The sequence below is a fragment of the Myotis brandtii genome, unplaced genomic scaffold (assembly GCF_000412655.1).
Source record: "Myotis brandtii unplaced genomic scaffold, ASM41265v1 scaffold658, whole genome shotgun sequence".
NCBI classification, from domain to species: Eukaryota; Metazoa; Chordata; class Mammalia; order Chiroptera; family Vespertilionidae; genus Myotis; species Myotis brandtii.
Window position 1 is genome coordinate 807,245 of NW_005370558.1, and position 13,363 is coordinate 820,607.

Sequence of the window (13,363 nt, forward strand, 5' to 3'; positions counted from 1 at the left end):
CTTTTTTTTTTTTAATAAATACTGTAAATGGGAGATGGCGACGTAACCACGAAACAACGTACGTAACCACGAAACAAGTCCGACTTAACCCGAGGACTGCCTGTATATATAAGCCTAAGCAACCAGACGACCAGACGAATGGCTGATAGCTATGACGTGCACTGAACCCCAGGGGGCAGGCGCTCAACACAGGAGCACAAATTCGTGCACCAGTGTGGTCCCTTGGTGTGGCCTGCGGGGATCAGGCTGAAACTGGCAGTCCGACATCCCCTGAGGAGTCTTGGAGTGCGAGAGGGCACTCTGCAAAGTTGCTGTCGCTCGGCAGCTCCTGCGTGGGAGAGGCGTGCACTGCCACAGCTGTGCTCACCAGACATGAGCCTGGCATCTGGTGCCCATGGGTCAGCTGAGCGGCGCTCCTGCTGTGGGAGCACACTGACCACCAGGGGGCAGCTCCTGCATTGAGCATCTGCCCCCTGGTGGTCAGTGTGCGTCATAGCAACCAGTCGGTCACTTAGGCTTTAATATACACTGAGTGGCCAGGCTATTATGACCACCCCATCAGTACTTTGTTGGGCCACCTTTTGCCTTCAATACTGCAGCAATTCTTCTTGGCATTAACTCCACGAGATGGTGAAAGGTGATGCGAGGAATCTGACACCATGCCTGATGAATAGCACTGTCCAGTTCTGTGAGATTTGATGGTTGTGGAACCAGCTACCTGATGGCTCTTTTAACTTCGTCCCACAAATGCTCAATTGGATTGAGATCTGGTGATTGTGGGGGCCACCTAAGCAAGGTAAAGTCTCCCTCATGTTCTTAACCACTGTTGCACAATACGAGCACCGTGGCATGGCACACTGTCTTGTTGGAAGAAGCCATCTTCATTGGGATTAGTCATCAACATGATAGGATAAACTTGATCAGCAACGATACTTAGGTATGTTGTGCTATTCAGACGTTGTTCCACATGAATTAAAGGGCCCAAATCATGCCAGGAAAACATGCCCCAAACCCTAACCCTGCACCCCCTAGCTTGAAGGGTTGTACTCATACATGTGGGGTGCATGCTTTCATGCTGTTTCTGCCAAATTCTCACTCTGCCATCTGCATGATGCAACTGGAAACATGATTCATCGGACCACATGACTTTTTTCCAATGCTCGACTGTCCAATCCTTGTGTTCCTGTGCGAATTGGAGACATTTTATCTTGGTAACTGCAGACAGCAAAGGTGTTTGAACAGGCCTTCGGCTTCCATATCCCATATGATGCAGTGTACGGCTAATTTGACTACAAACGTCAGGTGGGCATAATAATCTAGCCATTCAGTGTCTATAGATATAGATATGTTGATCCTTCTCATCCAAGTTTCCTTGTCTCTTAACTGACCTTTCATACTTTATAATCTTTCAGTGCTATCTTCTGGGTAATTTCCTAAGGTTTACATTACAAAAATTTGATTCTCTCTTTAGCCATGTCTATTCTGCTGATTAATGCTGAATCTTTAATTTCACTGCCTCCAAGTTTCATTTGCAGAAGTTCTATTTTAAATTTGCCTGATCTTTTAAATTTTTTGATAATTTTGTTCTTTTGTAATGCTTATAAATTTTTCTTTAAATCTTTAATCATTTAAATTAGTATATCTTAAGGTTACAGCTAATGCAAGTGCCTGAATTTTGGTGAGTTTGATCCTGCTCAGATTTGCTGTCTCTTGCTTATGATAAACTGTCCTTTGTATATATTTGTAAATTTTGAAATGTGTACTATTTTTTATCAGGGTTATCTGTGAGACTACCATGCAGCCCGGGTGGCAAGTATGTCCCTCCAGAGTAGTTCTACAATTGACTCTATCATGTGCCCCAGGAGTATTACCAACCCAGGACCATGCACGTAATGTAAATTCACTTCCCAAACATACATGAAGGCAAGCCTATGGGTACAAAAAGCTCAACAAGACTCTCCTCTAAACTGGCGTTCAGGCTAAGATATATAAAATTCCTTATTTTCTTCCTGTGACTGTAGGAACATTTTTTTTTCAAGTCTATCCTTTCAGTTAGGAGTAGCCCTTAAGGGTGCTTTATAATGAAATCTCAGTTCCAACTACTCTCTGTAAAACCCAAGGCGTTCTCTCTTTCCCAATGTAGTTACTTTCAAAACCAAAGTCCACTGGTTGTAAAGAACAGTGCAGCCCCAATGTCATCTCATATGTATTGTTCTAACTTTCAGTTCCCTCTTGGCTTTTGTTCCTTAGGGATTTTCTTTATTGTCTTATGAATACAGCGATTATTAAAGGGGTGTTTGTTATATTTCATCCAGCTTTCCCAAGTATTTTGTGCTGGCATTATAAGGTTTTCTAGGTCATCCTATTTTCAAAATAGGAGTTCTTATCCTCAATGCCTAAAACACTTGGTAGATTACTAGATATCACCTGAATATTCAACAAACCACTCAATTAAAACTTTTGAGATGGAAGAGTGATAGACATATTAAATGTATTGTCTAAATTCAATGCAGTTTTAAAATCTACTAGTGGCTGAGAAAAAGTTTCAAAAAGAGTGAGCATAACTGGGCAACAAACTTGCAGTAATCCTGTTATAGTTTCCTCTGATAATAGAACTCATAGTTATCTAATTTTATTACTACTTCACTTACCAGGTCTTCACACACACAAAAAATGGTATATACTGTACAGGTATACTGTAATTACATGGAAATAGAGAAAACATTTTAAATTTGGAGAACATGTTGCTCAATTTAGCTGAGTAAGTATCTCTTGGCACTGAGTTGTGCCACCTTAGATTAGGGGTGACACAGGTAAAGTGAAACTAGTCCTTTGATAGTCTTCAATGAGTCTAATTTAGGATGTTTTTTGCTCCAACACTGTGCTGGAACTTCTCTGCTGAACTCCCAGACTTTCACAAAGGTACTCTCATCTGTAAGTGATTATCTAAATCAGTGTTCCTTGAGAGCAGAGCGGTAGAAAACTCCTGTACTGCTATTTTGATGGCATCATCTCCCGTTAACTCTTTCTTTTGCCAGTTGAAATTTACTGTTGAGCTTCTCTAGTGAATTTTTCATTTTAGTTTTTGCTTTCCCATTCAGAATTGCAGTTAGGTGCTTTTTGTTGTTGTTGTAATTTCTATCTCCTTAATGATATTCTCTATTTAATTTAATACTGTCACTGAACTTTCCTTTATTTCTTAAGCATGATTTATTTCAATTCATTGATGTTAATAATGGCTACTTTGAAGAGTTGGTATATTAATTCCAACATGACATTCTCACAAGCAGTATATACTGCCTTTTCTATCATGTATGGATTGTATTTTTTTTCTTTGCATTTTTCACAATTTTTGTTTGTTTGTTGGAAACTAGGTATTTTAGGTATTATATTGTATCAATTTTCAGTATTGGTCTCCCCACTCTTGGTATTTTTTATGCTTGCTTGTTAGTTTAGTGACTAGCGGGCTTATTTTAGTAAATTCTATTCCCCTAATTCCCATAGTGTTAAGCCTCTGATGTTGCTCCTTGGGGTATCAGATTAGAGTTTGCCTACAGTCATCCCGGGATAAGAGTGGTTTTAGCAATATGCTCTGTCTCCTTCCCTGACCACTCCAGTAATTGTGGCTGATTGCTGTATTGTTTTCAACAAATATAAATTGCTCCACAGAATATACCAAATTGAGGTTACTTTGAAGGGAGAGCTCCAGAAGTCAGTGTTTGAGTTTTGTTCTGATCCAAGGTAGTCTCTGCCTAGCAATCCTACAGTTAAACCTGTATGTCCAATCAATCTACAAATCTCTTCCCAATTACCTTTCACTACACCTCCACTGTTTTGGGGAGTACCCCTAGGCTTTAACTTATCTACACTCTGTTGTAAATAAAATCAATTACTTTGGAAAGAGATTAGGAACTGTTTTATGGCTCCCTTCTCACTATAGGCAAAACCTCTGAGCCACAGCTATAAGGTTGAAAGTATAGACAATGGCATGCTTCTCCTTGAGTGATACCTCATCTTCAGAAGCTGAGCACTTGGTGGGTATGGGAGGTGGTATAATAGTCTCAAGTCCTTTTGGCTTGACTCTAGTGGTGGGGACCACTACTTTACATGCAAGGGCAATCAGGCTCCTGGTATACTCAGCAGCACTACGCCCAATGTATGGCCTTCATGCAGAGAGTTAAGGGCTGGGGCCCCCACCACTGAGTCACACTTGGCCAGCAAAAAAAAAAAAAAAAAGCTGGAAGCAGGGTGAGAAATGCTATTGTCTATAAGATAGCCCTCAGACCTGTGAGCTGGGGGGTGGGAGTGGGGTGGGGAGGAAACCCTGTTTTCTTGATTGCACCAATGTGAAATGGACTTATTACCATGATGTTTGGCTGGGATAGAGGAGGGGGGAAAAACAGGTCTTGGTTCAAATACCATAGAATTGTTTACCAAATTTTAGTAAATTTCCTTGAATAAATGTTTCTTCATCCTTTAGAATATTTCCACAGACTTTCAGTGGTTGTTTTTTAATAACTATTACTACTGCTGCTGGGGAACAGTTCCACAGAGCTTCCATGCTGTTATGCTGGAGGTGCCCAGCCAGTGAGCTTTTTAAAAATGAAAACTAGATCATGTCCCATTCAAAACTCTCCAAAAATTCCTTTCACATCTCTAACAAAGTCCCAATTCCTACTAAACTCTAAAAAGTTCTATTTAAACCAGCCCCTACCTGTCTTTGGATCTCGTCTTCTACCACTTTTCATTTATTTTCTTCATTCTGTTCTATCTGTCCTAATAAGGGGGACCCTCTTCAGGGTCTGTTTTCTATTCCCTGTGGAAAGCTCTTTTCCCTGATTTCTCCTTGATCTTCTTCCTCATTTCATTCAGGTCTCTGCTCACATGTCATTTCAAGACAGTCTCTAAAATAGTACCTGCCCCTTCACTCATTATCCACATATCCTACTTTGATTTTCTTCACAGCACTTAAATTTACGTATATTTGCTTTCTTATATGCTTAGAGTCTGTTTCCTCCAAGAAGGACACAGGGCTTTCTTTACCTATCTTATTCACCACTGTATCTCAAGTATTTAGAACTAGAGACCTGATGCACAAAATTAGTGCACGGGCACAGTCCCTAGGCCTGGCTGGCAATCGAAGCATGAGCATCTGGCATGGAAGGGAAGGTCCCAGCTGGCCTCTGGGCCCTGGGCAACACCTGGGCCCTGCCTGGCTCCCTTAGAACCTGGGAGCCAGGTGGCAGCCCCGCTCCCGCCACTAGTCGTCTGCAGGGTGATCAGGACCCACTTGCACCAACCTTGGCCTGGCGCCGCCCACTCACCCACTCCACCATCCTGCCATGGTCCCACTCTCATGGGGGCCCATCGGGGCCGGCAGCCCCTCCACTGCCGCCCGCTGCCAGCACCGCATCACCGACACCCGCCATGTTCCACACTGCCCCCTGGTGGTGAGCGCATGTCATAGCGAGCAGTCGAACACCAGGTCGAGGGGACAATTTACATACTAGGCTTTTATTATATAGGATAGTACTTGGCACACAGTTGATAATAAGAAAGACTTGTTAAATGAAAATATGTAAACAGGAATAGAAATGTTTCTAAAGCTACTTACATTTTAAATTATGCTAACAGGTAAACTTTTTATTTATATCCATAAAGAGCAAAACAATAACAGAGTATGGGAAAAGAAGTAATAGTTGTTTGGCTGAGAAAATATAAACAAACAGAAGTGGCCAAAAGCCAGGAATTTAAAGGTCCATTTCAATAATCCTAAAATTCTTTTTTATAAATAGCATTGCTGACCTGCCACTGCCCTTACACTACATACACCAAAACAATCAAATTCAATGAGAAAGTGAAAATAACACTAAAATTACAAATGTTTACACGACCACTAATTTTGACAGTTAGGGGTAATAGAAGTTTAGAAGTAATCAAATTAAAAATTCTTAATCAAATATAAATGTGTCACTATCACTAATTGTAAATAAAACTTTTTAGCATTAAAAAAGAAAGGATATTATTCCCATGTTCTCACTTGCACTCCATATACCTTCCCATTAAGGCCAAGTTTTGCAATGGGCTTAGCAAGGTTAAACAGAAGAAACTTAGGTTATGGAGTTTTACCTTGAGTCCTGTTTTCTCGTCATCACTCCCATTATTTGTAGATGGTGTCTCATCTCCTTGCCTGGAAACCAAGACAAAATCTTCACTATTAAGAGTGGATACTGAGTCTGAGGACACACTGATTTTTCCAACAGAAGCCTTGTCATCCATGACTCAAGAATGAAGCTCAACTCATGAATGATTAAATATTTTTAAAATGCCTGAAAAACAAAAACCATAAAGATACTCATATAGAATGTCTACCAGATATTCATTTATGCTCTAATTCTTACAAAATACAAATGGAAAAACTATTTAAAAAACACTTCCAAAATATTTTCCCAAGACTTTCACCACTTACAGTTTAGATTTTCTAATCTAGATAATAAGGGAATTTGATGCTATTCAGAGCCAAGATATTTCAGATTTTAAATAAATAAAACATATTCCCTCGAGAACAACTCTACCTACAGTAATTTATTTGGCACATGTTGCAACTCTATTCTTGGCCTTTAAAATTATAACAGTACTACACTTCTGTTTTCTATCCTTTAATTTGTAAAGATGTACAAATAAATTATATTGAAGGCACTCAAGTAAATCACTAAGGTTTTCCTACCATTATTGATACTTAAATACTAACATGTGTTTTTAAGAAAGAAAATTCTACATTAACCACCAAGAGAAATAAATTAAAGTCAGGGCAATCATAAATTCTACAGTTGGGAAATACCTTATGTAGCAAGGAATCAGAAGTCCATTAAAAACTTAACCTCCCCATTTCACAGTTTCTTAGAACTCTACTCAATATGAACATTACCAATAAAAGTGTTTTAAGCCATAAATTCCCAACAGGAAGTATAAAAATGTGTCACTTATGAAAAGCCATTCAATTATTTATTGACTCCTAAAATAAAACTCAAACTCATCTACCATTTAAAAACCTGGTTCTGCATACTTTGTGGCAATGTTCTCATTTGGTTGCCAAAACAGCAACAGAACAAATACAATGTTATAATATAGTCGGAAAGCTTTAACCAATTAGCGAGAGTAACTCCAGCTCTATGCTCATCTTGTACCTCTAAGTAAAGGTTCTGAGAGTCTGTTTAATCCTTCCAATTAAGAAATTCTGATTTATTCTTTGGATTTTGAATTGAACATATATTTATTGAACATATACCACATGCCTCACACTATTTTTCCTTCAAAGGTTCACACCTAGATAACCACCTGGCAGCATGAATCACACAATCCCTAAATAATATAGCTGAAAGAAAACTTAGAAATCATAAATAATATTAAACAAATAAGGAAATGGAAACCCCAAGAAAAGATCATTTAACTAGGTATAACTAAGGCTCTAATAGAGAACTCTTTGCTGCTTTCTACTTAAATTAATTTCTTTGCTTCCAGGCAATCACAGCTCTACATTTCATAGCACAAAAACTAAATGCATGCTCCAGAATATACTTTTGAAAACTTTTTTTTATTGTAGTTCTGCTTCATCCAGTCAATGAATACTTACTGAGTGTCTAGTGTCTAAAGAACAGATCAGATTCTCGCCCCAAAAGAGTTTATAGTTTAGTTGAGAATACAGGCAATTGCAAGGGTTAATAGGTACTGATTTAGGGTAAAAACAAAACAAAAACAACTACTATGGGAACATGTTCGGAGAGGCACTTAGACATGGAGCTAAGAAATGTATTAGAGGTGGTAATAATGTCTTTGCTAAGGACATATAGGGTGTACCCAAAAAATGTACACACACTTTAAGTAACAGCTGATAACTCAATTTTCATTCCTTTTCAGGTATAACTGATTTGAAAGAATGGATGAAGCCAGACTAAGCTCTGAAGAAAATGTATCCTATAGTGCCAATAGACTTTTTATGGGGATCCATCAAAGATAAAGTTACAGTACAAAGCCAGCAACAGTCGATGAATTGAGGGTGCACAAATACAGAACGAAATGATTCTTTCTTTGATGTTTGCAATTCCATTGTTTTTCGTTATCAGCAGTGCTTGGACCAGAATGATCATCAGTTTGAAAACAGGTGTTGACAAAAAAATATTCATTTCTGTAGATTCTTTTAAATTTTCCAAATGAACTTTGTGTTAATAAACATTGACTTTATAATCAAGGTGTGTAAACATTTTTGGGGACACCCTGTATACAGACAATCCCTAAGTTATGATGGTACAACTTTTTGATGGTGCAAAAGCGATACACATGATAAATTACCTGAGATACTCAATACTTTATCATAAAATAGTCTCTGTTAAATAATTTTGTCCAACTGTAGGCTAATGTAAGTGTTCTGAGCACATTTAAGGTAGGCTGGGCTAAGCTATGATGTTTGGTAGGTTAGATGTATTGAATGCATTTTTGAATTACAATATTTTAAATTATGATGGGTTCATCAGGGCATAACCCCATCATAAGTCGAGAAGCATCTGAACCTTAATACCTCCACGTATCTGCACTCATAGTATACTCTTCTTAAAGTGGTTTCCTTGCTTCTGTGCTCCATCAACTGCAACTCATCATTCATGATCTAATCCTCCCTTTTCTAGTAGTCTAACCATTTTCACCCCCAAGCCAAATGAATTATTTGCCTTATTTCTGCTCCCACAGCATTTTACATTTTTTATAGTGCCTATTATACAGTATTACAATTTGCTGGTGAATGCCTAATTTAATCATTACATATCTATTTTACAGATGAGGAAATTGAGGCTTAAAGATATGGTGTAACTTATTCAAGGTTATGGTTGTAATGTAACTGCTTAGAGGCAAAGCCAAAATATGAACCCAATGACCTACTTAACTTGATAAAAAAGGTGTGAGTGGTACTTGTAACTGAACTTGACATGCTTGAGACTAACTGTGCTAGTCCAGCCACTAGTCCAGAGCTCAGACTTATCTTTATTCCTTTAGTTTTCTTGAAACTCTTTCTTCGTAAAGGAATAGTATTGACTGCCTCCAGCTCTACCACTTCAAAGGTATTCCCCACACAAACTGAGCAGTCCCTCTCAAAAATCTGCCTACCCTCTCACCCTCACGAACCTCTTCTTCTAAAAATCAACAACACAATTTCAAAACCAAAAGAATTCTTTTCTGTTCTCATCTTACTTCTACCAGCTGAAATAAATGAAAATACTGACCATTTTCTTATTCTGAAACTCTTCTTTTTCCTTCCATTTTCTACCTCTACCTTTTCTCAGCTGTCATTTAGGTTCCTTCTCTTCTGTCCATTCATTAAATTCCATCCCGTTCCTCTTCTTTTTCCACATTTCCTCCTGGCTATCTCACTAGCTCACTGGCTAACTTCTCTTTACTTTTGACAGGCTTACAGTGGTATAGGAAAAACACACGGAAACAAGTACTTACAATACAGTACAGTAGTATTTGCTATAATAGAGGTATGCAAAGGGTGTTATGAAAACACATAGGAGGGCTCTGCTACATGTCCCATGCCCATCTCAAAATCAATTCCACGTGTGCAAAGCGGACCCCCATTCATTACACAAGCATATTCTTCCTCATAAGTTTCCTATCCTGGTTAACAACTACTGATCCAAGACAGGAATGTCAAAAAATCCTTGAATCCTTTTCTCATTCTCCCTTGAAACTCTAATGGATTTTAATTTCAAAACGTATTTCCCAAATCTATTCCTTCTTTCCTATCATTCATGTCACTGATTGGTGAGTACCTCATTCTTTCAACTTCGCTACATGTAAGTTCCTTTTCTAGACTCTGTAGTAACTGGTAATCAGCATCCCATAGTTGGTTAATTTCTAAAATTCAGATTTGATTGTATATCCCACCCATTCCTCAAAACCTTTGATTGCTCCTGACTCAAAACAAAAGTATTCCACCCTAGCCGGTTTGGCTCAATGGACTGTGGACTGAAGGGTCTGGGGTTCGATTCTCGTCAAGGGCACATGCTAGGGCTGTGGGCTCGATCCCCAATAGAGGGCATGCAAGAGGCAGCCAATCAATGATTCCCTCTCATCATTGATATTTCTCTCTCTCTCTCTCTCCCCCTCTCCCTTCCTCTCTGAAATCAATAAAAAATATTTTAAAAAATAATAATAATCCAAACTCCTTATATCATTAATTCTTCAAAATCTCTGGAGCCACTCTATCATTCTAGTCTTAACTCTTATTTCTATCAAACCATACTAGACAACTCACTAAATTGGTCATGCATTTTTATACTTTCAAGGATTTGCTCACACTGTTTGCTAAGGTAGGAATGTCTTCACTTTCCCAGTTAGTCCTTCTCCCCAAACAACAATCTGGTGATACAATCAAACATTCAATCTTATAGCATTTATCACACAGTAAAATATTCTATCTTTCCTACTGCACTGTATTGGTTGATCATTCCAGAAACACTTGCTAAATATAAACCACAAGGTAAGTGCTGGGAATACACTGAGCACACACAGTCCCTTTAAAACAACTTGTGGCCCTAGCTGGTTTGGCTCAGTGGATAGAGCATCGGCTTGTGGACTGAAAGGTCCTGGGTTCAATTCCGGTCAAGGGCACATGCCCTGGTTGAGGGCTCATTCCCCAGTAGGAAGCATGCAGGAGGCAGCCATCATTAATGTTTCTATCTCTCTCTCCCTCTCCCTTCCTCTCTGAAATCAATAAAAATATATCCTTCTTATATAATAAAAGGTTAACATGCAAATCAACCGATCGATGGAACAACCGGTCGCTATGACGCGTACTGAACACCAGGGAGCAGACACTCAATGCAGGAGCTGCCCCCTAGTGGTCAGTGCGCTCCCACAGGGGGAGCGCCACTCAGCCAGAAACCCTGAGCTAGCAAGCGCAGCGGCGGCAGCACTAAGGACATCCAACTGCCGGCTTAGAGCGGGCCTAAGTCGGCAGTCGGACATCCCCCAAGGGCTCCCGGACTGCGAGAGGGCACAGGCTGGGCTGAGGGAACCTCCCACCACCACCCCCCGAGTGCACGGATTTCGTGCACAGGGCCTCTAGTTTAAAAATAAAACTACTTGAGGACAGGGAACTTAGATTTTATTCATATTATCTTCATATCCTATTTTTGCCTACTGTTAGTACTCAATAAATTTGATTTCCTCTCTGAAATCAATAAAAATATATCCTTCTTATATAATAAAAGGTTAACATGCAAATCAACCGATCGATGGAACAACCGGTCGCTATGACGCGTACTGAACACCAGGGAGCAGACACTCAATGCAGGAGCTGCCCCCTAGTGGTCAGTGCGCTCCCACAGGGGGAGCGCCACTCAGCCAGAAACCCTGAGCTAGCAAGCGCAGCGGCGGCAGCACTAAGGACATCCAACTGCCGGCTTAGAGCGGGCCTAAGTCGGCAGTCGGACATCCCCCAAGGGCTCCCGGACTGCGAGAGGGCACAGGCTGGGTTGAGGGAACCTCCCACCCGCCCCCCGAGTGCACGGATTTCGTGCACAGGGCCTCTAGTTTAAAAATAAAACTACTTGAGGACAGGGAACTTAGATTTTATTCATATTATCTTCATATCCTATTTTTGCCTACTGTTAGTACTCAATAAATTTGATTGGTTGAATAATACTTTTCATCCGTGTTTAACTGATAGGGTCTAAGTAATGTGAGGACAAATGACAAATATGCTATACTACATACACATGATTAGGATGTGAATACGAATGATGACTGGAATGAAGAGACCCAAAAAGGGCTACCCGGAGTGTGGCTGACTCCTTGGCAAGTTGCCAACTTTCACAGCCAAAACAAGTTAAACAACACTGAGTCACAAAACATATCTTGGATTCCCTTCGGACCAAAATACTCTCTTATCACTTCCCTCTCAATGCCCATCATTTTTGTTGGTCAACCAGTGAGCAAATGAGTGCAGTTTTAGGGAATCTTAAGGGGAATATTTAAATCACCTTGCTAAACCTAAAGAGTTCCGATTTTATACCCAACACTAGAGGCCCGCACGAAGAGATTCATGTAATAGGCCTTCCCTTCCCCTGGCTGCCGGCACCGGTTTTCCTCTGGCACCCAGGACCCAGGCCTTCGCTCCAGCCTGGAGCCTTCCGTCTTTGCTGCTCCACCCTTCGCACCTATGTATGCAAATTAACCACCATCTTTGTTGGGTTGATTTGCATACTCTCCTGATTGGCTGGTGAGCATAGCAGAGAGACGGTCAATTTACATATTTGTCTATTATTAGGTAAGATGGTACTAAGAAGCTTTACATGCATTAATGCTAATCTTTATACTAACCTTGCCAAATAGGTATTAACTTCATATGACAGACAAACTGGAACTAAACTGGTTCAATAACTTAAGTTCATAGAGAAAATTATGGAACTTGATCCAAAACCTGGTATCTAGGTACCACTGTTCTTTTCTGAAATGCAGCTCTCCTCTGTGGTGTTCCTGTCTCGATTATCTCCCCATTCCAATCCATCCTCTTATGCTGCTCCTAGTTGCATCCTTCTAAAACACAGATCTGATAAGATTACTCTCTGCTCAGAAAAAGAACAAGATAGGAAATAGCAAAGGAATCAAATTTCAAAGATGCTATAGCAGGCCAATTCCTGTGGGTTTGTAGTCCTTTAAAACTAATCAAGCAGAGTGCAAGAGAAGATATGGTATTTTTTAAATTGCACCATGTTAATCTCAGCCTTTTTCTTTTTTTTCTGGCTCTGAAGTTTGTTTCCCTGCATTAGTTTTCACATAAATTTCTTACAGCCTATCCCTGGGAAGGGTGGGAAAATCTAACAAAACTCAACAGAAAATCATCCCTTCTTATCCTATCTAATAATAGACAAATATGGTAATTGACCATACGTTCACTATGCCTCCCATTGGCTAATCAGAGAGATATGCAAATTAACCCAACCAAGATGGCAGCCGGCAGCCTCGCAGCTGAAGTGAGCAGGAGGCTTGGTTGCTCCAGTAATGGAGGAAGCCAAGGTTCCCCGCCTGCCGCGCCCGGCTCTGAGCTCTGAAAGCAACAAAGTTTCAATTATAGAAGCTAAACAAACCCCAGATACCTGCTTTCAGCAGGCCGTAGCCTCAGAGCTGGAGCAAGTAGGAGCCAGCTCTCAGCTCCAGTGACGGCAACAAAGTTTCAATTATAGAAGCTAAACAAACCCCTGATACCTGCTTTCAGCAGGCCGTGGCCTCAGAGCTGGAGCGAGTAGGAGCTGGCTCTCAGATTCAGTGACAGCAACAAAGTTTCAATTATAGAAGCTAAACAAACCCC

The 13,363-nt window shown here is 40.2% G+C and overlaps 1 protein-coding gene across 3 annotated transcripts in view; it reads right to left on the reverse strand.

Moving 5' to 3' along the window:
* RABGAP1 (RAB GTPase activating protein 1) overlaps positions 1-13,363 on the reverse strand; it is a 135,835-nt gene that overhangs the window by 114,866 nt on the left and 7,606 nt on the right. For 2 of the 3 annotated variants that reach the window (XR_001359584.1, XM_014528890.1), the window contains exon 2: positions 6,130-6,329. The exons of the other annotated variant lie outside the window; for it this stretch is intronic. Coding sequence is in view for 1 of the 2 variants with exons in the window: in XM_014528890.1 (XP_014384376.1) it covers positions 6,130-6,279 (150 nt within the window). In the remaining variant the exon portion in view is untranslated. The remainder of the gene's footprint in view (positions 1-6,129; positions 6,330-13,363) is intronic. 3 annotated transcript variants of the gene reach the window in all.